Source organism: Aquarana catesbeiana, linkage group LG05 (assembly GCF_042186555.1).
Source record: "Aquarana catesbeiana isolate 2022-GZ linkage group LG05, ASM4218655v1, whole genome shotgun sequence".
Classification (NCBI taxonomy): Eukaryota; Metazoa; Chordata; class Amphibia; order Anura; family Ranidae; genus Aquarana; species Aquarana catesbeiana.
This window is the reverse complement of record NC_133328.1, coordinates 458,463,248-458,485,238: the sequence shown is the minus strand read 5'-3', so window position 1 is coordinate 458,485,238 and position 21,991 is coordinate 458,463,248. Positions and strand designations below refer to the sequence as shown.

The 21,991-nt window shown below is 43.5% G+C and overlaps 1 protein-coding gene across 1 annotated transcript in view; it reads right to left on the bottom strand.

Annotated features, from left to right (window-relative positions):
- LOC141145066 (acetyl-coenzyme A synthetase, cytoplasmic-like) overlaps nt 1-17,829 on the bottom strand; it is a 77,536-nt gene extending 59,707 nt beyond the window's left edge. Inside the window, exons 1-3 of the mRNA XM_073631358.1 lie at nt 17,474-17,829; nt 15,390-15,585; nt 1,870-1,961 (exon numbers count right to left, since the gene is read on the bottom strand). Coding sequence (XP_073487459.1) covers nt 1,870-1,961; nt 15,390-15,585; nt 17,474-17,636 — 451 coding nt within the window. The 5' untranslated portion in view covers nt 17,637-17,829. The remainder of the gene's footprint in view (nt 1-1,869; nt 1,962-15,389; nt 15,586-17,473) is intronic.
- Between the last annotated feature and the right edge of the window lie 4,162 nt (nt 17,830-21,991).

Here is a 21,991-nt window from a genome sequence, read left to right as displayed (position 1 = left end):
TATTATACAAGAATACAATATGCTATATTAATAACACTGATAAAATTCCCCTTATATGTGTTAAAAAGGAACATTCACCAATATGTTCCTTCTGTAACAGTTTCTATAGGCCCGATGTGTGTGCTGCTTATAGATGTAGTGTGTAGGATTCTGCTCTAATCATTAAAAGCAAACGTTTATTGTATTCAGCACACTTCATGTAGCTAGATCACCATGTAAACATGACAATTGCATTTTCATCATTTCACAGAAATTCTGTGAATTTGTATGCAGCTAAGTCTCTTTTAACAATGTGTCAGCGATACAACACATGTAACCAAGATACATCAGAGATGATGGCTCTGTGACTACTACATACTGTATTCACAAGGACCCTTATGTGTCTAGGCTGTGTTTTACCTGTGGGCAGCACACACCAAATAATATACCTGACATTGATGCGGGTCTCTGCCATACTGTATAGTGGCTATACACACTTCAATTGTATTATCCAACCTATAGGTCATTCAATCAAAACAAATGAATTGCCATAACTTTCCTTGTGGGCACTTGAATTATATAGGATTGGATCAAAGTGAGTCGATCGGCCACTGTGGAAAGTTAGTGATCATTTTGGATCAGTGGGCAGCACTAGAACACTTTGTTCATAAACACAATCGTATCTCAATCAATGATTACATGGTGGAAACAGATGCGACAGAATTTACCATCACGAGGTTCCATTTGTCTGGCTTCCCCCCCCCACTCTAGGTTTTGGTACTTTACCCTTTTGGGGGATGGGGGGGGTGCCTGGTTGTGACAGTTAGACTCTCCCACTTCCGGTCGGATCACCACGATGAACCGAATGCAAGTTCTGCCCCCCCTTCAGCTTTCTGGGACATGTCACAGGTCCCAGAAGGCTGCTGGACCGTTCACAGAGTGCAGCGCTGCTCACGCATGCGCAGTGAGAAGCCATTTATGTAGCTGCAAGTAGTCACAGCCGGCTTCCCAATAAACATACCGAGGTGAGAACTGCACTGGATTCCCACACAGGTAAGTTTCCCATTATTAAAAGTCAGCAGCTACCGTTTTGTAGCTGCTGACTTTTAATTTTTGGTTTCTAAGTTGAAGATCAACTTTAACAATCATTTGAAATCCACTTCCCTGCATATCAATCAAATGGGTTATTGACTATAGGTTAAATACTCCAGTCAGAAGGGATTGATCAGAAAAGAAAATCATCTATCGAAGTGTGTATGGCCATCACAAGTCAGAATACTACATCTCTGGTAGATTCTGCACCAAAGTCCAGCGAACACAGGAACATGTACATACATTTATTACATGATTCGGAGATAATAAAATACATTAAAAAAGGTCGTAATATATTATCAACCCAGGAACAGTGCCCACCACAAGATCCTTTGTGGCCTCAGTGTTTATTCTGATACGGGCTGAGATATTTCACCAGCCTCCAAGGATAAGAAAATTAAGCAAGGAGTTTAATTTCATGTTTCACATTAAAAGGTGAACACATCCTAATGCTAATTTCTGCATATGTCTTAATTATACTCTAAAACAGGGATTAGCGGAACTCCAGCTGTTGCAGAACTACAAGTCCCATGAGGCATAGCAAGACTGACAGCCACAAGCATGGTACCCAGATGCAGAGGTATGATGGGACTTGTAGTTTTGCAACAGCTGGAGGTCCACTAATTGTATATCCCTGATCTATAAACTAAACAATCCACAGAGGATTGCAAACCTATATGTCTGCCATCATCAGGGAATATAGAACATGACTTGTATGTTTTTAGCAGGAGTTCTATATATTGCTGTACACTTTACTGGTATTGTTCCAATTCTCAGTGTACCCCATACAATACTTACCCAACTTTCTTAAGGCATTTGACAGCTTGCAGACTTTTATCAGTAAATCACCATAGGAAATTACAGAAGAATCTGCAGGCGAATTACCTTCCCTGAAATTCCAAAAGAAAATTGGTTGTTAATATTAGTTTGGGAGATTATCTTCAATGAAATAAAACATGGATCTCTGGTGTATTTTAGATAAGAGCAGAAACCAGGCAGTTGAATCCTCTATCGGCAGCTTCTTGTATTTTTGTTTCTCAGGGACTCTGTATGAGAGATCACAAGCTCCTTTCACCTGTCATGGTGATTTACAAGGTCCCATTCTCCTGCTGGAGTTTTTATTTATTTTATAATGTAGCAGGAAGACTGAAATTCATCATGCTGCAGCTTTACAGTTCTCTTGATGGGTGTACCAAGTACCATGTAATACCTTTTGAAATATGCACAGTACATACACCACAGACCTGCTAGCTATCCATTGCTGACACTCATTTCTATGATTAATCTTTGCAAACACAAGCTCGTGGTAGATGTGCACACATGTATATGCCAATTAAAGGACCTTGCTCAGATTATATCAATGGTGTGGGCAGTGTGCTTTAACATTACATATTACTAAATTAAAAGATTCTTAAAAATGATTTTAAAATTATTTAGCAGCCTACTTATTGTAAAGTTCTACAAAACTATGGGGGGGGGGGGGGGATTTGACAGGAGGGGCATTTCCCCAGGACCCTGAAAGAGCAGTTGGGGGAGCATAGGGAGTTAAACTGCATGTAAACCTGGTTCATGAAATTTGAACTTGGCACATATATCTGCGGTGTCTTCTTATCTCTCTTCAAAGCCCCAAGTCCCATAACTTTCTCTTGCTCCATTCTTCTGTTATCAGCATGATAACTGACAAGTTCTCTGTCAACTGTGATAAAACCAGGCTGAAATTTGTGTCGGGGTGGGTGCTTTTAAATAGATTAGCAGAGAGCTGGTCAATTCACAGCACAGCTCTACAAGCCTCTGCTTATAAGTAGAGGGGGGGTGTGTGGCTTTCCTCCAATCAGCTGTCTCACAGTGTATGGCAAGACTCCACTCCCCCTGCTGGAACAGGAAGACAACATTCCATATGCACTTTCTAAACAGTATATAAAGATGAAGACAGCAGATACACAGGTAAAACTTATGTAGGGAGATTTGTTTCATCCCGATGCATCATCTGAGGCTGTTAACTTCACTGGGTATATGCGAGGGTTTATATCCACTTTAAAAGGGGTTGTAAACCCTCGTCATTTTTCACCTTAATGCATTCTATGCATTAAGGTGAAAATCCTCCTTTGCTGCAGCAGCACCCCCTTATACTTACCTGAGCCCTGTAATTGCCATGATGGGAACGAGCACACCAGCTCCGGCTGGTGTCTCATGTCCCGATTGGATAGATTGATATTAAGTTGTGCTAATCATCTAAAAGTATGAATGAAATGAGTAAGAAATAACAAATACAGTCCATCCAATGTAGCAATATCAGCATGGCAATGACGAATAATACACCCAAAAAAACGTGACGTAAAGAGAAGAGATGACTTCCACCACTAGATTCACTGCCACTTTCTGACTCCCTATGATCTCCTATTACTGGAGACCACAAGCGCTTTCGGCTCAATACCCGGCCAGGGCCTTTAATGGACACAGCAACGGTCACAGCCACAGCGTCTTCATAAGGCTTCCATCACTCATATAGAGCTCAATCACACAATATCCCCAATGAAGAAATAAAAAGCTTACATAGTGTAAGAATTTTTAAGCTCGCTGAGGGGTGATGGGGAGAGATTGAAGAAAACATGTTGTATGGACTTTATTTGTTGTCATTTCTTACTCATTTCATTCATACTTTTAGATGATTAGCGCAACTTATTATTTGAAAAAAAAGTATCTGTTACTGTATGCATCTCATAGGAAGTTGTTGCTTTTTCGCACATATAGTTTTTCATTTATTTTTGATAGGGCAGCAATTACTTTTTGCTGGATAGATTGATAGCAGCGCAGCCATTGGCTCCCGCCGGGAGCCAAGGGACAATTTAGCCAGGAAACAGTTAACCTACCAGCATGTCTTTCGAGTGTGGGAGGAAACCGGAGTACCCATAGGAAACCCATGCATGCAGGCACATAGAGAACATGCAAATTCCAGGCATGTAGTGTTATGGTTAAGATTTGACCTGAAAAGCCACAATCCTACTATACACAAGTGCATTTTTTTTTATTTAACAGTCTGTAAACACAATGGTCGCAGAAAACGTGGACTGGAATAGATGTGTTCTACTGTTGGAAATGTCACATAGGGGATACACTGAATTTGATAAAAGTTACAAGATACTGACTATCTGCGCTAGACTAGCTGACATTTTTAGAGCTATAAATACATGTCAATAAACTGCTGTGTGTGCGTGTGTTGACTACCTAAGAAGTGAAAGTATTATCAGGTATTTCAACAGTTAAAGGGACGCAGATCCTTTAGTTCTGTGTACACAAGCTGTGGCCAGCACCCTGCCTTACTGACGTGGAACCATCAAGATATTGCCACAACAAAAGTAAATTCACCTGTCAAAAAAAAAAAAAAAAAAAAAAAAAAAAACCACCTTCAGAAATGCACAGCTCATTATAGGTTTCTATAAATTAACAAAGGATAAGAGATGAATTATTTAGTAGAGCAAATTGAGAGAAAATTGTAGCAACTCACAATAGCTTATCACAACAAAGTGCTAGAAAGTACTGCATTTTGAAAATCATTTTCCACTGAACGGCTTTATAAAGCCCCTAAATTCACAACAGGAACAGTCATCTACATTTGCTAGGCCGATTTTGCTGTATGTAATGTGGTTACTTTGGTTTTTTGCCTAAGGAGTTGCTTTTCTGCATAAAGTCTTGAGAAGGTTCACTATTTAAAATGCACTTTTAATACAGTTGATGCAATTAAACACTTTCATGACAAACAATTCAGGTCTTCTTACAACTATCAAATGATTAAATAGGTTTTCATTTAACGTTGTTTAGACCTAATCTGATGGGTAAACACAAGTGTTATCTGAATGGCAGGAGACAGTATGACATGGCTAGAATCGTGTTGGGATTGTATGTCATTGTATGCAGTCACTGTATACTATATCTTGCATGTGATCCATGTACTGTGTTTAGATGCTGTACATCCAGCTAAACATTGGGGTTGCTGTACTAAAACTGGAGAGTGCAAAATCTGGTGCAGCTGTGCATGGTAGCCAATCATGTGGCTGAATTCCCAGAAACACAAAGGAAGCAGATGCTGGGAGATGTGAAAAGGTGCATCACAATAAACCATGCCTTATATACAACCACCTTTCACCATGACCACTGATCACTATGGCACTATGACACAATTTTGTGTTACATTTGTGCTGCCCTGATTTAGATCATTCAACCTGCGGACTTCACAGCAAGGATGGATATGCTTACCTATTTTCAGAAAGCTCCAGTCTGGTATTGGGATCTCCCCAGCGGTCGGCTTCAGAAGAGAGGAGAGAGCACTGACAATGGATGGAATTGCCTGGGCAGTGACGTCATCCATAGTCTTACTATGAGGCATCCATTAGCAGCTGTCCCTCCTCTCCCCTGAAGCTGGCTGCTGGGAGCTGTTCACATGACCAGAACGGAGTACCCTAATAATAGGCAAGTATAGGCATTTTGTTCTGCAGGGGAGTTAGAAGGGGCGCGAGAGTAGGTTTAAGCTTAATTAGTGCTAGCCTGCTTCCTTGAGGTGAAGCCGATTGACCTCCCATTCGACGGTGCCTGCATACTTCTGGATCCAGTGCCACTTGGCAAAGCCAGCAGCATGACCCCAGTGATCATTTTAGCTATCTGTAGGGCCGGCCATACACAGTTCAAATCTCAGTTCAGCAGGAAGCAGCCGAGATTGGAAGCATTAGTGGGCAGGCTGAACGTACCAAGTTGATTGATCAGTATATATAGCCAATAGCGATAATCACTGCCTTCTACCGTTGGGGGGCTCCCCCCTCCCCGCTGAGAGAAAACCATTGCTCGGCAAGATGGATTCCCCTGTCGACGCTGTCTGTGTTGAAGGGGGATTTGTGAAAATTTATTTCCTGCAACCCATGGTTTCAGGAAAGAAACTTGCACCATCTAGGGCCTGCCTAAGGGTGGCATTCTTTACACTTGCCACCACTATAAGGGACATTTTCCTCATTTGACCCACAATGATTTGGTTTTTATCAGTGGTTCCCAGAGACCTGAAAATTATTTAGGGGTTCCTCTGGGGTAATAAGGTTGAGAAAGGCTGGTTTAGACTTCACATTTTTTACAGATTTAAAATCTTACTAGCAGTTCATTTATGAAATTTCACCCAAGATTCTTACATTTTCTAGTTGGATTCCTTTGTGAAACCGTGTGAACCCTGGGTGAATGTTGTGTGAAAATAATTTATAAATAGATCTTCTATAAAAAGACATTCTGTTATGTCACGTAAAATGTATGCAAGGCTGCAATCATCAGCATGTATAATAGTCTGACATTTTAAGATCATGTCAAACCTGTTTGAATATTAATATAGCTGTAAAGTGAGCAAACATAGGCCCTGTTCATTTTATTACCATCGCAGTTATACATAACAAAAAAATGTCAGCTAGTCAAAACTGAACTCTAGACAAACAGGTCCACATACAGATAACATGTACTGTATATGACGTATACCATACGCGCTGTAGGATTTCTGTCGTTCAAACTTAAGGGGAGGATTCAGGCAGTTCAAAACCAGCAGTATTTTAAAATTCAATCTGTAATAATGAATACATGGGACTTAAAAAGTGTAACTAAACCCACGACCATGTATTCACTGTATCTGGTCTCCCACAGTACACAGAACATGGAAATGCAATAGTTTTGGTAAATATAAACTGCTAAATACCTTTTCTCATTAGCAGTATATAGTAGTCTTGTAACTTCTATCAGTGTCTGGTTAAAGCTTGTAGGAGGAGTTTTTTTTCTCCCCCGATTGCCCTATGAGAATGCACCCCTGACCCTCTGCATGGACAGTGCTGATTGGCCCCATGCTGATCACATGCACTCTCCCAAGAGAAAAAAAAAACTCTCTAGCAATACACACCAAACATGGCATGTGCACAGTGCCCCCAAGACTATGTTTCATCAGGAGATGGATTGGGGACTGTGAAAGAAGGGGAGGATATGAGAAGACAGGATCAAACAACCTTTTTACACAATGCAGAGGATTAACCCCTTAACAAGCATACTTTATTGCATATACAGACTGATTTTATAATTGCGGGTTTAGCAACACTTTAACTTTATTTGTAACGTATAGAATGAACCTGATCTATTGTGAAATCATTTTTTTATCGATTGGTTCATCTGTACTGTGTTCTAATTAACCACATATGGTTGGTTTCATGTAAAACAGATGTGCCTCAAGGCTGATTTTTGCTAACCCCCTGCCGAGACCCCCAGGACAACACATCTATGGTAATTCCTAATAAAGCAGCTACTTTAGAAGCGAGCTGCTTTCATACAGTAGATCACAGCTAAGAGTTAACATTGACTTTATAGAGAGATCTAATGGTTCTAAAATTAAGAATCAAATATTGTTGCAATTCAAACTTCACCCAACTAGTATATTCAGAGCATTTGTGGCCTAAGTCTGGGGTAATATATTGATCAGGGATCTGCAGAAATCAGAAGAAATGGTGTTTCATCTGTCAGATTGCCTGTGATGATAGTACCGGTTAGCCTTGCATTCTTGACTTACACAAACTGGGCTTCTCAAATAGCTGCAATAGTCATCTGTTTACTGCATCAGTCTCTTGACATCTAAAGCTAGCACACATTTATATTAGTGGTGATGTAACAGTATCAATGTAAACATGCAAAGCAAATGTAGCAAAGATTAGCTACTATATAATCTGATTGTAGCCCTTTAATTATCAGGTATAATACTACAACAGCAATAGAAAATCTCATTGAAATTGGTCTATTAACAGAAACCCTTCAGAGACAGTGCTGGCGATGCCTTTCTGTATTGCTCTCTCTCTCTATTACCATAATCACCACTGCACAGGTCATCCAGATATATATCAACACGTCCTTTAAGTCATCCAACCTCTATTTCTGCTTACCACAAGGAGCTAAGTATATCACTGGGCGGAGGTGATACATTTGCTATGTGTCTTTGTAATGGGGACAGAATGTCGCCTTTATTATAAAGACAAGTAGGAATGTTGGCTGACCTAAAATCAAATCATGTTGGAGTTGGAGACTAGGACTGTCATCTAAAGTTTCTATGGCAGTGGCTGTTAAACATTGAAGTGCAATTGTTGGTGTCATTGTGAGAAATTGTGCCCCATCCTTGGTGTCAATGGGAGGAATTGTGTCCCTTCATTGGTGTCAGTGGGGGGGGGGGGGGGTTGGGAATAATCCCCATTGTCGGGATCAGTGGATGAAACAGTGCCCCAAGGGCTGGATAAAAGCAAGCAAAGGGCCGCATCTGCCCCCCCCCCCCCCCCCCCCCCTGGTAGTATGGAGACCACTGCTCTACAGCAATTTATCCTATGTCCATAAAGTCTCTGCTTTTGTCTTTCAAAAATGAAAAGTAAGAACCCAATGGCAATCCAAAGGTGCACATCAATACTAAGGGCGCACCTCAGCATCTAGTAGCTGAAATAAGATCAAAAGAAGCAACAGTCTAATCAGTCATTTTCAAAGTGGTTGTATTCCATCAGACGCTAATCTGAAAACAATGGCTCTCAGCCTATTCTTCAGGCAAGAGGAATGGACCAGACCAAAGTAGCTGTTAGAGGCAAACACATCTACATTATGTACATGATCAGTGTCTTGGGAGGTAAATAAGCAGCAGCACGACATCTGACCAATACTAGCAGATGCAAAATCACATACTGCAGAAATATCTATGAAATCACTCTAAAAGGCCAAACTGAGTAGAACAAAAGCAAAAAAAACCTTTTCTTTTTTGTTTTGAATGGAGTGTCATAACCCCTGTCCGTATTTTGTGCCATCTGTGCCCCATAGGGAAGATTTTCCTCCACTTTCTGTCCCATAGCCTAAACAGGAATTGAGAAGCAATCCCTCCAAAGTGAGGGAATCCCTGGTTGTCAACAGGGGCCCCGTTGGAAGATTTACCTTCTATTCCTGTTCTGGTGACACCCCAACATTTGGGATTTTCTTTCACCATCACTTTTGATAACAATCAACAGGACAAGCTTACGGGGTGAATCCCACTATGGCCCCTTTAACGCGGGCGGACTGATCGGGTCTGCCTGTCAGTTTTTTAGGCTCTGTGAAGCAGTGAATATCAATGGACATGTGTCTGTTGACACCGCCAACATCCGATCCAATCCACTAAAAACAGACGGATAGGGATCTATTCCCCGTCTAGCAGATCAGATGGCTGTCAGGTGTAAAAGGGACAGGAGGTCCATTTACATCCAACCACCTACAGAGGAAAGCAAGCTGTGTCTGTGTCCACTCTGCATAAGCGGAGCGGACAGAGACAAGCCATCTGCCTGCTCAGCAGGGATCAGTGGACAGATTCCCCGCTGAGCTGGCGGAGTCCGCTCCATGTCGAACAGCCTAACAGGGACACAGAAAGCAAGAAATACCCCACATGTTCTAATCCCTCTCCATTCTATTCAAAACTAAAACAAAAAGTTTTGCCTAAAGTATACCTCTACAAAGAGAAACTAACGCACAGAACAGTGATTGTAGGTGCATATTTAGGATCATGATAGGATATACAAAGAACATCACTGCATATGTTATCTCAGTTCTTTTTTTGTATGTTGGCTATGCAAAGATAACATTTGTGATATATGAAATGCACTTTGTATATGCACATTGGTTTAAAAATAGGATCTTCAGAGATTTGATCACCAGCCAATAATCAAAATCCCTTTTATATCGCTGCCTTTATTCTACCTGGCTATAGGGTTATCAAAGCTCATTGCTTGTTATTATACTGTGAAATGTACCAGAACAAGTAGAAGTTATCTTGTGATTCTAATGCCGCGTGCACACGAGTGGACTTTCCGGCAGACTTGGTCAGGCGGACCGGACTCCGTCAGACAATTCGATCGTGTGTGGGCTCCAGCGGACTTTTTTTCCCCAAAAGTCCGACGGACCTAGAAATAAAACATGTTTCAAATCTTTCCGACGGACTCGAGTCCGGTCGAAAAATCTGCTAGTCTGTATGCTAGTCCGATGGACTAAAACCGACGCTAGGGTAGCTATTGGCTATCAACTTCCTTATATTAGTCCGGTCGTACGTCATCACGTACGAATCCATCGGACTTTGGTGTGATCGTGTGTAGGCAAGTCCGTTCATTCAGAAAGGCTGTTGGAAGTCCATCGGAGAGTCCGTCGGACCAGTCCGGTCGAAAAGTCAGCTCGTGTGTACACGGCATTAGTAATATCATATACTGGCTCCACCATGATTTCCAACGTACGTCAGCACAAAACATCAAGATGCTGCTTTCCCCTCCTAAATAATATCAGTTTCCAAGATCACCGACTAGTACATTTCCTGTTGTAATGAGCAGCAATAAAGATAAACCCAAAAAAAATCTGACAGGCTGGTTGTATCAATCAACTTGAGTACAAACAGCATGCCCATACATGGTTTCAATATCGGCCACTCCGTGCTGAACCGGACGAGATTCGAACAGTCTATGGCCAGCTTTGCAGATCTTACAATATGGACAAGCCTCATACCTGGTAGTATAAACACACAATTTTCTAAAAGATAGCGTGTGTGTGATATAATAAATTATATATATATATATATATATATATATATATATATATATATATATATATATATATATATATATATATATATATATATATATATATATATATATACATATATACATACACACATATACACACACACATACATAATTTTATATCATAATAAAAACTAAAATTAAATTCATCAGGAAGTCAGATTTACATGCAACAGCACCTTGTCTATATACAAAATTATATAACATACCGGTACGTTCAATTCCAAACCCCATATCACAGACCATTCCATATCTCCCCCCGCCAATCACAGACCATCCCATCACAGACTCCCCTCCGTTACAGATCCCACCCCCACCCCAGATCCCCCTCACCACAGACTCCCCTCATCACAGACCCTCCATCAATATTACAGACTGCCCCTTCCATAAGATCGCAGCACTCCCCCCTCCCATAACTTATTTACACAAGACGGGAAGCATGGCAGGTCCGGACAAAGGGCGGGACTTTTCATGTGAAAGGCAGGCAATTGATTGGTTACTAGACAGCAGGGCAGTCCCAGCAATCACCCACTTCTTAATTTAAAAGGGGGGAGGGTACCTGGTTTTGACAGGTACCCACTCCTTACTCCCACTTGGATCCTCTCTTCTCCCCCCTCCATGCAGTCTTCAGGGACACATCACATGACTGCTGGACCATTCAGAATGCACAGCTTGCGCATGTGCAGTGGGCACCCGGCTGTGAAGTCGCAATTTGTCACAGCCGGGTGCCCACAGTTGAGATGCTGCCACCAGGAACAGAACGGCTTGGTCAACCACATTGCTGGATCATGGGACAGGTGAATGTCTGTTTATTAAAAGTCAGCAGCTAGTTTTTGTAGCTGCTGACTTAATAAATCCTCAGACAGCCATTGACTCTGCAGCTGTCTGAATACAATAGCTCAGTAGAGATTCCGCAATCCTCATGTAAGTATGTAAAAATCTCCATACCTGGGATGATTCTTTTTTTTTTTTTTTTTTTTTTCCTTCCAAAATTTCTGTGTGCAATATAGTATTTTGTTCATGTTTTACTTACAATTACTCCTAAGGCCTTTACACACGATACGAAAATCGGATGGAAAAATTCGTACAACTTTCAGATAGTTAGTACCGTCCTTTTGAAAGCCGATTTCGCTTTTTCGTCAGACAAAAGCTGGATGTGCAGACTATAAAATTTTTGTTGGATGTGAACTCAACGTCCGATTTTCGTTTCATTAGTACGGTTTTCGTACAAAAAAAATAAACCCATAAGAGCAAGACTACGCATACTCAGAAATAAAAGAATACATACATACATACATACATACATACATACATACATACATAACATTACCAAAACAAACAATGCATCAGTCCATAAAGTATCCTTTGGTATGAATTTACTTGCATATGCTCAATCTTTCATAAAAAAACAGGCTTGTGTTCACATATCCAAACAACTGCTTCCTTAAATTAGTATTCACCACTATGTGTTCCAATCATCCCCCTGAGGAAGCCACGTGACCCTGTGGCGTAACATGTAGGGGAGGGGCCAATCTTTTCACACTGAGGCGCGCATTGTGAGCATACTGTGGTAATATTGTCTTACATCCACACTGTGAGGACTGAAAGCTTTTTACAGTTTGGTGTACTCTAAGCAACAGAAAAATGTGAGGGTTTTTATACTTCGTGTTTAATAAACCGGTTGTTTTAAAAGATAAAGCGCTATGTCCAGCTTTCTCTCTTTATGATTTTGGAGTATGGAGATAAGTGTAAGAGAATGAGGATTCTAATCTCAAGATTACCAGCAAAGGAGTGAAACAGCATAAAACAGATCCCCAGAGAGGGACAAAAGCGCATATAGACCATTGCTTGGTCTCATCTCCCAGGTGAGGGCACATTGGATGAGGGGATTATCACTAAAGCATGTGGATGACTGGAGCACATAGTAGTGAACACAAGTTAAGGAAGCAGTCGTTTCGATATGTGAACATAAGCCTTTTTTTATGAAAGATTGAGCATATGCAAGCAAATTCATACCAAAGGACACTTTATGGACTGATGCATTGTTTTGTTTATGTTATATATGGTTTGATATGATATGCTGATTTTGAAAATTACTATGCAAGCAGATTTAAAGGGATACTAACACATTAACGTTTGGGAGTGCGGCACCACATTTGAATATAATTTGACTATGGTATCACATTATATTCTTTTAGTTTTGCATCGAGCAGTAAACATTAAAGCCTCAGTCACCTGTTATTGCATTGCATGTTTCTCTTGAGGAATTTGAGGAATCCCAGTGACCATACAGGAAGAGCAGGAAAATCTACACAATGGAGACTCAATAGAGATCAATAAACTAAGGTGACAGAGGCTTTAACGTTTACTGCTCGAAGCAATGTATTAATAGCTGTGAATTTATCTATTTGTGCTGTTTTTTTCCCTGACCGTAAAACACCAGACTTTTCAGATAATATATAGATTTGTTGGTCAAATTTGGAGATGATCACACCTCCACCTTCTGCAACCAATGTTTCATGGAAGCATTAGAGTAGACTCTTGGGAGCTCACCTACTGAGCCAATCTAAGGCACGTGTAAAACGGTTCATACGCTGTACAAATCAATCAGATTGTATAATCTCCTTTAGATCTACCATCAACTATGCAGTGAAAGGACCTGGCTGATTGGATACTGGATTGTTTAGGTTTTGCCTTTTACAATCAGATTATACAGAGTATGGCCACTTTAAGATACCTCTTCCAAACACTGTAGAGGGAAAGCAGGCGTTCAAGCTCACCACAGGCGAATTCCTCCATTCACCTGAATGTGGGTTTTTTTCTGCCGACTAAAAAAAATAAAAAATAAAAAACCCTACTCAACTATGGCCAGCTTTAAAGCCTATCTCTAGCTTGCTCTGACTTTACCTCCAATCTAGACCCACCAACCTCCCCATTATTTTCGGCTTACCCACACTTACCAGGAGGTAGGTACTGCACATATCAGATACTCACCCATGCACCGTTGTCCCGCTGAGATCCTCTCACGCCCTGCCACCTCTTGAACCACCTGCCGCCATGTTATCCCAGAATTCATCAGGCCCAGCAGCTCTTCCGGGTTCAGTGGGCGCAACTCCCGATGATGTGCCACTAGGCCCACCCCCCCTCATTCACTTAGTTACAAAGTAAGGCCCTTTTCACATGGGCGATCCGATCAGGTCCACCTGTCAGTTTTTCAGACGGGCCTGATCGAACCCTCCAGCCCTTTTTATGGAGCAGTGGATGTCAGCAGACACATGTTCACTGACACCCGCTATCCGATCCGATCCTGTCCGCCCAAAACAGACGAATGGGGGACCTATTCCCCATCCATCTGACAGATCAAATCAGATGGCATCGGATCGAAACAGACAGGCAGTTAATTTCCGTCTAATTGCCCCATAGACAAGAGTGGGCTGTGTCCGTGTCTGCTCCGCTATGCAGAGCTATCCGGCTGCTCAGCGGGGATCAGCGGAGAGATCCCCCGCTGAGCAAGCAGAACCTGGTTCTCGGAGGCGTCCCTTTGAAAGGGGCCTAAGGCCTCCTGGGATATATGATGTACATATCACAGCAGGCACAGCACACAGCATTTGCCTAGACCCTAAAAAAAAAAAAAACAACAAAAAAAGCCGTTATACAGAGAAAAAGGGGTGGGCAGGAGGTACTTTAATTTTCTGGCTGAAGATCTGCTTTAAAATGGTTTGTTTGGATCAAACAAATTATTACCTTCACTAACAGATGCACCCACTGTGAGTACTGCATCAGCTACACACAGTATACAGCAACGTGTTCAGGCAGCAGTATGGAGACTTCCTGCCTGGCCCCCAGAAGAAAAATCGAGCTGGGCTGAGTGCATTTTCGGAATGAATACAAGGCTTTCTCTGATTAGCTGAGGTGTGTGAATTACGTCAATACCAATTAACTTTAGAAAGCCTAAAGTGATTGTAAAGGCTCTTTGTCATTAAAAAATAAAAAAAATAATCATGTCATACTTACCGCCACTCTGCAGCTTGTTTTGCACAGAGTGGCCCCGATCCTCGACTTCTGGGGTCCCTCGGCAGCTCCTCCTCACTTCAGATATAACCCCCTAGGAGAAACGCTCTCCCGGGGGGGTTACCTTGCGGGCACGCTCCCGAGTCCAGCATTTGCATCCATAGACACGAATGCCGGACCTGGCCCTGCCCCCCCGGATCATTGGATTTGATTGACAGCAGCGGAAGCCAATGGCTGCGCTGCTGTCAATTTATCCAATCAAGAGTAGGGACCGCGTGCAGAGAGGGACAGCGCGTCTCCGGCATGGGAATTACGGGGCTCAAGTAAGTAAAATGGGGGGGGGGGGGGGGGGCTGGTGACTGTCAGAAGTTTTTTTTCACCTTAATGCATAAAAAACATGAGGGTTTACAACCCCTTTAATGGAAATTGCCTCCCTGTACCCTATTCCAGATTCAGAATACTTTATTAAACCCAAAGGGCTTAACAGCTCCTAAGCAAAACCTGTGCTCTTTAGGCAATCAATACGACCATATTATACACATTGTAAACCATTCTATACAATGTAAATACAAAAATGTGTCTTTGTGGATTTCTTATGTCACATGGAGGCTTGTGTACACACAGTTACATATCTTAACTAGGCTGGTCAATTAGACACAATGTTTACTATGTATGATATATTACCAGAAGTATGCCGTCTTGGCCCCAAGGTTTTTCTCCAAAACATTTCTGTCCAGCACGTTGTAGCACACATTGGTTTTTGCCCCTTTCATGAATTCCACAAATATATTGCCTTTCGTGAGGTCAAAATTATAATCCAGCACTTTGCCACTGGGAGGGGATTTCCAATAAAAGTCAGAGGCAACCTCCGTCCAAAATTCTGCAGAGGAAAAATGTTTGAGGAAGTGATGAACAATAATAAATAAATCTATAAAAACAATCAATAACCATAATCAATCAATTGAAAAATATCAGTTATTTCTGACAGTGTGAAACATTTATTATGTTATGAAGAGAAATTACCTTATTCAACAGCAGTTATTATTAGTAAAAGGTACCCTGTCGCTATATTAACCCCTTGCCAACACCTCCCACTGGACCCTTAAGGTGTACTGAATGACAGGAGGCAGTGTTCCTGACCATGTACCGCTGTCACATGATTGTGAACCCCTGCCAGCAAATACCAATCGCGAATGGTGAGCAGGAGCTGTCTGACAGCTCAGTCAGTGTGCTGGGAGGGCACCGTGAACGTGGTGTAGAAGATTGGGGTCCAATGCATGAGTGATATTAAAAAGAAGATTTTATTTATTTAGAATAGCAAACATGTTATACCTACCTGCTCTGTGCAGTGGTTTTACACAGTGCAGCACCAATCCTCTTCTCGGGTCACCCACCGGCACTCTTGGCCCCTTTCTCCTGCAGAGTTCCCCCACAGCAAGCAGCTTGCTATGGGGGCACACAAGCAGGCTCCCTCCCACGCCGCTGCTCTGTGCTTATTCACACACAGAGGGTGGCTCGGCCCCGTCCCTTGTTCTCTCCTCATTGGCTCACTAGCAGGAGCCAATGGTGTGTCTCAGCCAATGAGGAGGAAGAGACCTAGGAGAGCCGCTGCTCTCATGCACATCGCTGGATCAAGATGGGGCTCAGGGTAAGTATTAGGGGGGCTGCTGCACACAGAAGGTTTTTACCTTTATGCATAGAATGCACAAAGGTAAAAAAAACCTTGAGCCTTTACAACCACTTTAAGGCCAAGTTTACATTTGCGACAAAACTTGTCACTCCTCTGAAAAGCTTTTGTAAGGCATTTGACAGGTGGCCATCCCCTCCCACTGCTGTCAATCAAAGCCAGTGACAGGGCGGTGGAGCCAAGTCCCACTGTCTGTGTCAATGGAGTCTCAGGAGCAAGCTCATACGAGTGTCCCCATGGGAAGCAGCTTCCTATTAGGGGCACTAGCCAGAGAGGAGGAACCAGGAGCGCCAGTGGGAGACCCAAGAAGAGGAGGAGGTTTGAGTCCACTATGTGTAATTCTATTGTTAAAAAAAAAAAAAAAAAAAAAAAAAAAAAAAACACATTAAACTAAACCATAATATATTGCATCTTACCAATTCTTAAATGTACTGGCTGCATTTGTTTTCTTTTTTTCTCCCCTTTATTTGCCCCTAGTGATAACGCCAGTAACACACCTCCTGTCTCATTCTAAACTAGACTCCTCTAGGTCTTTCTCCAACTGTGGCTGGCTGACCTCCCATCTTATGGATTCAGAATAGTTTGGGAGCTGACACAACACCAATGATCTGTCATGGGGACATTCAAGTCACCATTGGAAGGGTGACCCCCGATTAATTAGCTTACCAAAGATCAGAACATTTTTAGGAGTTCCTCTGGGGGCAAACCTTTTTTCAAAGGGCTCCTCTGGGGGGTGAACCTTTTTTCAAAGGGCTCCTCTGGGGGGTGAACCTTTTTTCAAAGGGCTCCTCTGGGGGGTGAACCTTTTTTCAAAGGGCTCCTCTGGGGGGTGAACCTTTTTTCAAAGGGCTCCTCTGGGGGTGAACCTTATTTCAGAGGCTCCTCTGGGGTGAATATTCAAGGGGTTCTTCTGGGAGGGAGGTCATTTCAGGGGATTATGTGGGGTGAATATTCATGGTGTTCCTCTGGGGTGGAAATCATTTCAGGGGTTCCTGTGGGGTGAGAACTATTTTAGGGGGTTCCTGTGGGGTGAAAGGCTGAGAAGGGCTGATAAAGCTGTCCTGGGGCTGTCTAGAAATACCTTGGGGGTGGTGGATGGACTTGTCGTACAAAGCCTGGTATATGTTGAAGTCTGGGATGTGTGCATGGAGTTGCAGGGAATCTCCAGGCGGATAGGTGACCAGTTCCTCCTCCACCTCCTCTACATGGGTCACTCCTGATGCTGCCTTCACCTGGCTTGGCATGTTTGCTGCAAGAAACCACAGAGCGCAGTGACTCGTCCGCAGTCGGAATGGTGGAGATCCCGGATAGCGGTGCCCCCTCCTCCTGTAGGAGATGTCAGTGAATGGAGCTCCGGAGGATTTAGCACAGGTTAATCCCTCTTGGCCGCCTCCTCCTCCTCAGTCACAGCTCTCCCTTCTGGCGCTCCACAAACCTATTTGTATACTCATATCTCGCCATCCAATCACAAGGCTCCGTGCTCACACTCCTCCACTTTGATTGGCTGCGGCGCACTCGGCTCATCTCTTGCCATTGTGTTTCGGAGGGGATGTGGTGTGGAGTCAGCGGGCGGAGGAGTGGAGGGGAGGGCAGAGATATGGCTCCGGGAACACAGGGATTGCCTTGACACCTGTGCTTGGAAGTTGTCCTCTAAATTCTTGTGTTGTCATTCTCGAATTGCTGTAGTAAGCACCTTGGTGAACTCTTACAGCAGTCTGCGGTGGGTGATATGTCAGAGCCATTCAAGCCCACAGCCAGCATTCATTGGAGGAAGCTTCTGATGTATTACAGACTGTTACCTCCATATTTATATAGGAGACACTTTAAGGGGGAAAAAAGCCAAAACAAGCAATTAAAGCTGTATTAAACACAGCTTTTTTTTGGATGGGCCCTTATGACGCCACATTGTGTACCACATATTAGCACATTATGACAGACGTACACGTCAAACACAGCCCTCCGGTGCTGAGCCGTCTCCGCTCCTGCCTAGGGTTGCCACCTGTCCGGGATTCACCCGGACAGTTCAGGTTTGGAATCATGTGTCCGGGTTTCCAACTACCTGAAACCCGGACACATTATTTAGACTGTACTATGGCTTCCCAGCAGGGTTGCTGTCTTCAGATGTCTAAGCCAAGAGTGTCTGTTACACTGCCCAAAGCCAGCACTAACAACCCCCCCCCATACACACACATACACAGGAGAATAGAGGGCTTGATTTGCTCCTCTTCCTCCAGCCCCTACCCCTCTGTGTCTGCCCACACTCCAATCTCCAGCACTGTGCCTCAGAAAAGGAAAGCGGGGGCCGGAAATTTGAAGTCCAGCAGCCTCAGATACGTCTGGATGAGAGGTGCTGACTGCCAAGGGGTGTGTGAGCTCACCATCCATCCCTGTCTGTGACTGAAGTCTCCCCTCTTCTCTCTCCTGCCTCTGTGTGGGTACACGAAGGTAAATCAGAGTTCTTAGAGCACCCCTTACATCAGAGTTCCCCTTGACACCAGAAGCCACAGTGTTCCCCCTTACATCAAAGTCCTCTCTGTGCATAAGAGTTCTCAGTGTCCCCCTTAAATCAGGGTTCCCAGAGCATCCCTTATGTTAAGAGTCCCCAGAAATCTCCCTTACATCAGAGTCAGCAGAGCCCCCCCCCCCCCCTTACAGTGTAAGGGAACTCTTTGGATTCAGATGTAAAAGGGAATTCTGTGGACTCTGACGTAAAAGGGGACTCTTGCGATTTACTTCACATGATTAAAAATGTTATTTAAGCATTCTTCCAAGATGCAGGGGAAGGGGAGGAGTTCCGCTTATGTGTGCTGTGCGCCGCTAAAGTGTTCTGGCTTGACTTGAAGAAAAGGTGGCAACCCTACTCCTGCCGCTTCCATCTTTCTTCCGGATTCGCAATGATGTCACTTTTGCACATGCGCATGGGAGTCACCATTACAATACAGCATTCTCTGCAATCGCACTGGCAGTGTGCCGTCATTGCACAGTGAACTGCACATGCACAAGTGACATCATCAGCCAGAGCCAATGCTTAAAGCGGTGGTAAACTCTAGAAATGTAAAACAAACAAAAATTCCCCCTGCAAGGTATTTATTATTATTATTATTATTACAGTATTATAATACAGGATTTATATAGCGCCAACAGTTTGCATATCATATTGTGCTAGTAGGCACTGCCTACTAGCACATTATGAAAAAATTATCTTAAAGCGGAGTTCTACCCAAAAGTGTCATGCAATTTTTTTTTTTTGGGGGGGGTACCTAGTTTTGACTGGTACCCAGCTCCCACTTCCACTCGGGCCACCTAGGCGTCTTGAGCAGAAGGTCTTCTCTCCCCCTCCTCCCCTGCAATCTTCTGGGACACATCACAGGTCCCAGAAGATTTCTCGGCCATTCAGGACGCACAGTGCGACTCGCGCATGTACAGTGCACACCCAGCTGTGAAGCCGCAAGCTGTCACAGCCGGGTCCCCACACTAGATTCCAGTGCTGCGGAAAGGAGAGGGAGAGAACCGAGGCTTCGGGCAGCCGCATCGCTGGATCGTGGGACAGGTGAGTGTGTGTTTATTAAAAGTCCAATCAGCTCTCAGAGCTCTCCTCTCTGCAGAGTGTAACTTTAGCTCTCCACCCCTTAGACAAACTGAACCCTTAGACAAACTTTATAAATTCTGGACTTTGAAAAGATGTAGAGGAGAGAGGGCTGCAGATAGACAGGTACAACTTTTATCTCTATTTATCACCTAAGGCTAGTCACTTCACTAGGTATTTGTAAGGGTTTTCAACCACCTTAAAGTGATTATAAAGTCTTGTTTTTTTTTTCTTTAAATAACAAACATGTTATACTTATCTGCACTGTGCAGTGGATTTGCACAGAGCAGCCCAGATCCTTTTCTTCTTGGGTCCCTCTTTGCTGCTCCTGGCCCCTCCCTCCTGTCGAGTACTCCCACAGCAAGCAGCTTGCTTTGGGGGCACCCGAGCCGAGCTGCAGCTCCGTGTGTCCATTCGGACATGGAGCTGTGGTCCGACCCTGCCCCCTCTCTCTCCTGATTGGTTAACTGACTTTGATTGACAGCAGCGGAAGCCAATGGCACCACTGCTGTGTCTCAGCCAATCAGGAGGGACAGTCACGGATGGCCGAGGGACTTGTGGACATCGCTGGATAGAGAGGGGGCTCACGTAAGTATTAGGGGGGCTGAGGGGGGCTGCTGCACACAGAACGCTTTTTATCTTAATGCATTAAGATAAAAAAAAAAACTTCTGCTTTTACAACCCCTTTTAAATCTCCTAACTGGGGGTTCACCTTGGGTGCCTGGAGAGTATGCCATCACTGCTCAGATCCATCTTCATGCATTGCACACAAGGTTGTTCTTTGTAAAGAATACATTAAAAAAAATCTCCTAAACGGCGCCTGTTGGTACTTATAAGTCAGACATCTTACAAACCTTAAAGTGATTGTAAAGATTTGTTAAAAAAAAAAATAATAACAAACATGTTATGCTTACCAGCTCTGTGCAAGGGTTTTGCACAGAGCGGCCCTGATCCTCCTTTTCTGGGGTCCCCCGGTGGCGCTCTTGGATCTTCCTCTTGATTGGGTTCCCCCGCGGAAAGCCGCTTTCCATGGGGGGCACTCGTGCGGTTGCGCTCCAGAGTCCTGCTGCTGCGTCCGTTGACACAGACAGCAGGACTCGGCCCCTCCCCCGGCCCTGGATTTGATTGACAGCAGTGGGAGGCAACGGTTCCTGCTGCTATCAATCTATCCAATGAGGACCCGAGACAGCGGCTGGAGCTGCTGGGCTCGTTCTCATCGCTGGAAAGATCGGGTTCAGGTAAGTAAAAGGGGGGCTCTGCAGGGGCAACTGCAGCACAGAAGGTTTTTCACCTTAATGACTTTACAACCCCTTTAATATAGGGCAAAATTCCAACGTTGGGTTTAATAGCACTTTATTACAACTTTTAATTAATTCATTATTGGCTCATGTGGCTTTTTTTTTATTTCTCTGCATTGCAATCAGGGGCAGGACTAAACCAAAGAATCACGTGTCCTGGTGATGTCACTTCAGATCCTTGACAGACAGCAGATCATGTCGTGATGATGTCATAGATCAGATTCTAGAATGACATCTCCACTCCACTTTGCATGGCCTAGGGAGGTCCTGAAAAAACTGAAGCAACGTCACCTAACAACTTGTGTTGATGGGCTTTGGGCTTGTGTCAATGGCATCAGCTCGTGGAGCTTCTGAGGTCATTCAGAATTTATTGACAGGTGCATTTGACCTGCAGCTGACCTCTTCTAACTTGCACTTAACTTACTTCAGGGGGATTTGCATTCTTATAGCCTTGTACGGAAATGCAAAACTTGTTTGACATGCTGCTCCAAGGCACCCCAGTATTATCTGCAGTCCTAACTCTTGTAAATTTATGAGAGACTCCATAGTAGAAGTAGAAGCTATCTATCCATTAGAAGTATCCAGTAGAAGCTATCCATTAAAATGCAAATGCTTCACTATGGAGTCTCTAATAAATTTACAAGAGTTAGGACTGCAGGTAATATTGAGATGCCTTGGAGCAGCTCTGTAGCTTATGCATGTATTTGTAAAAGTG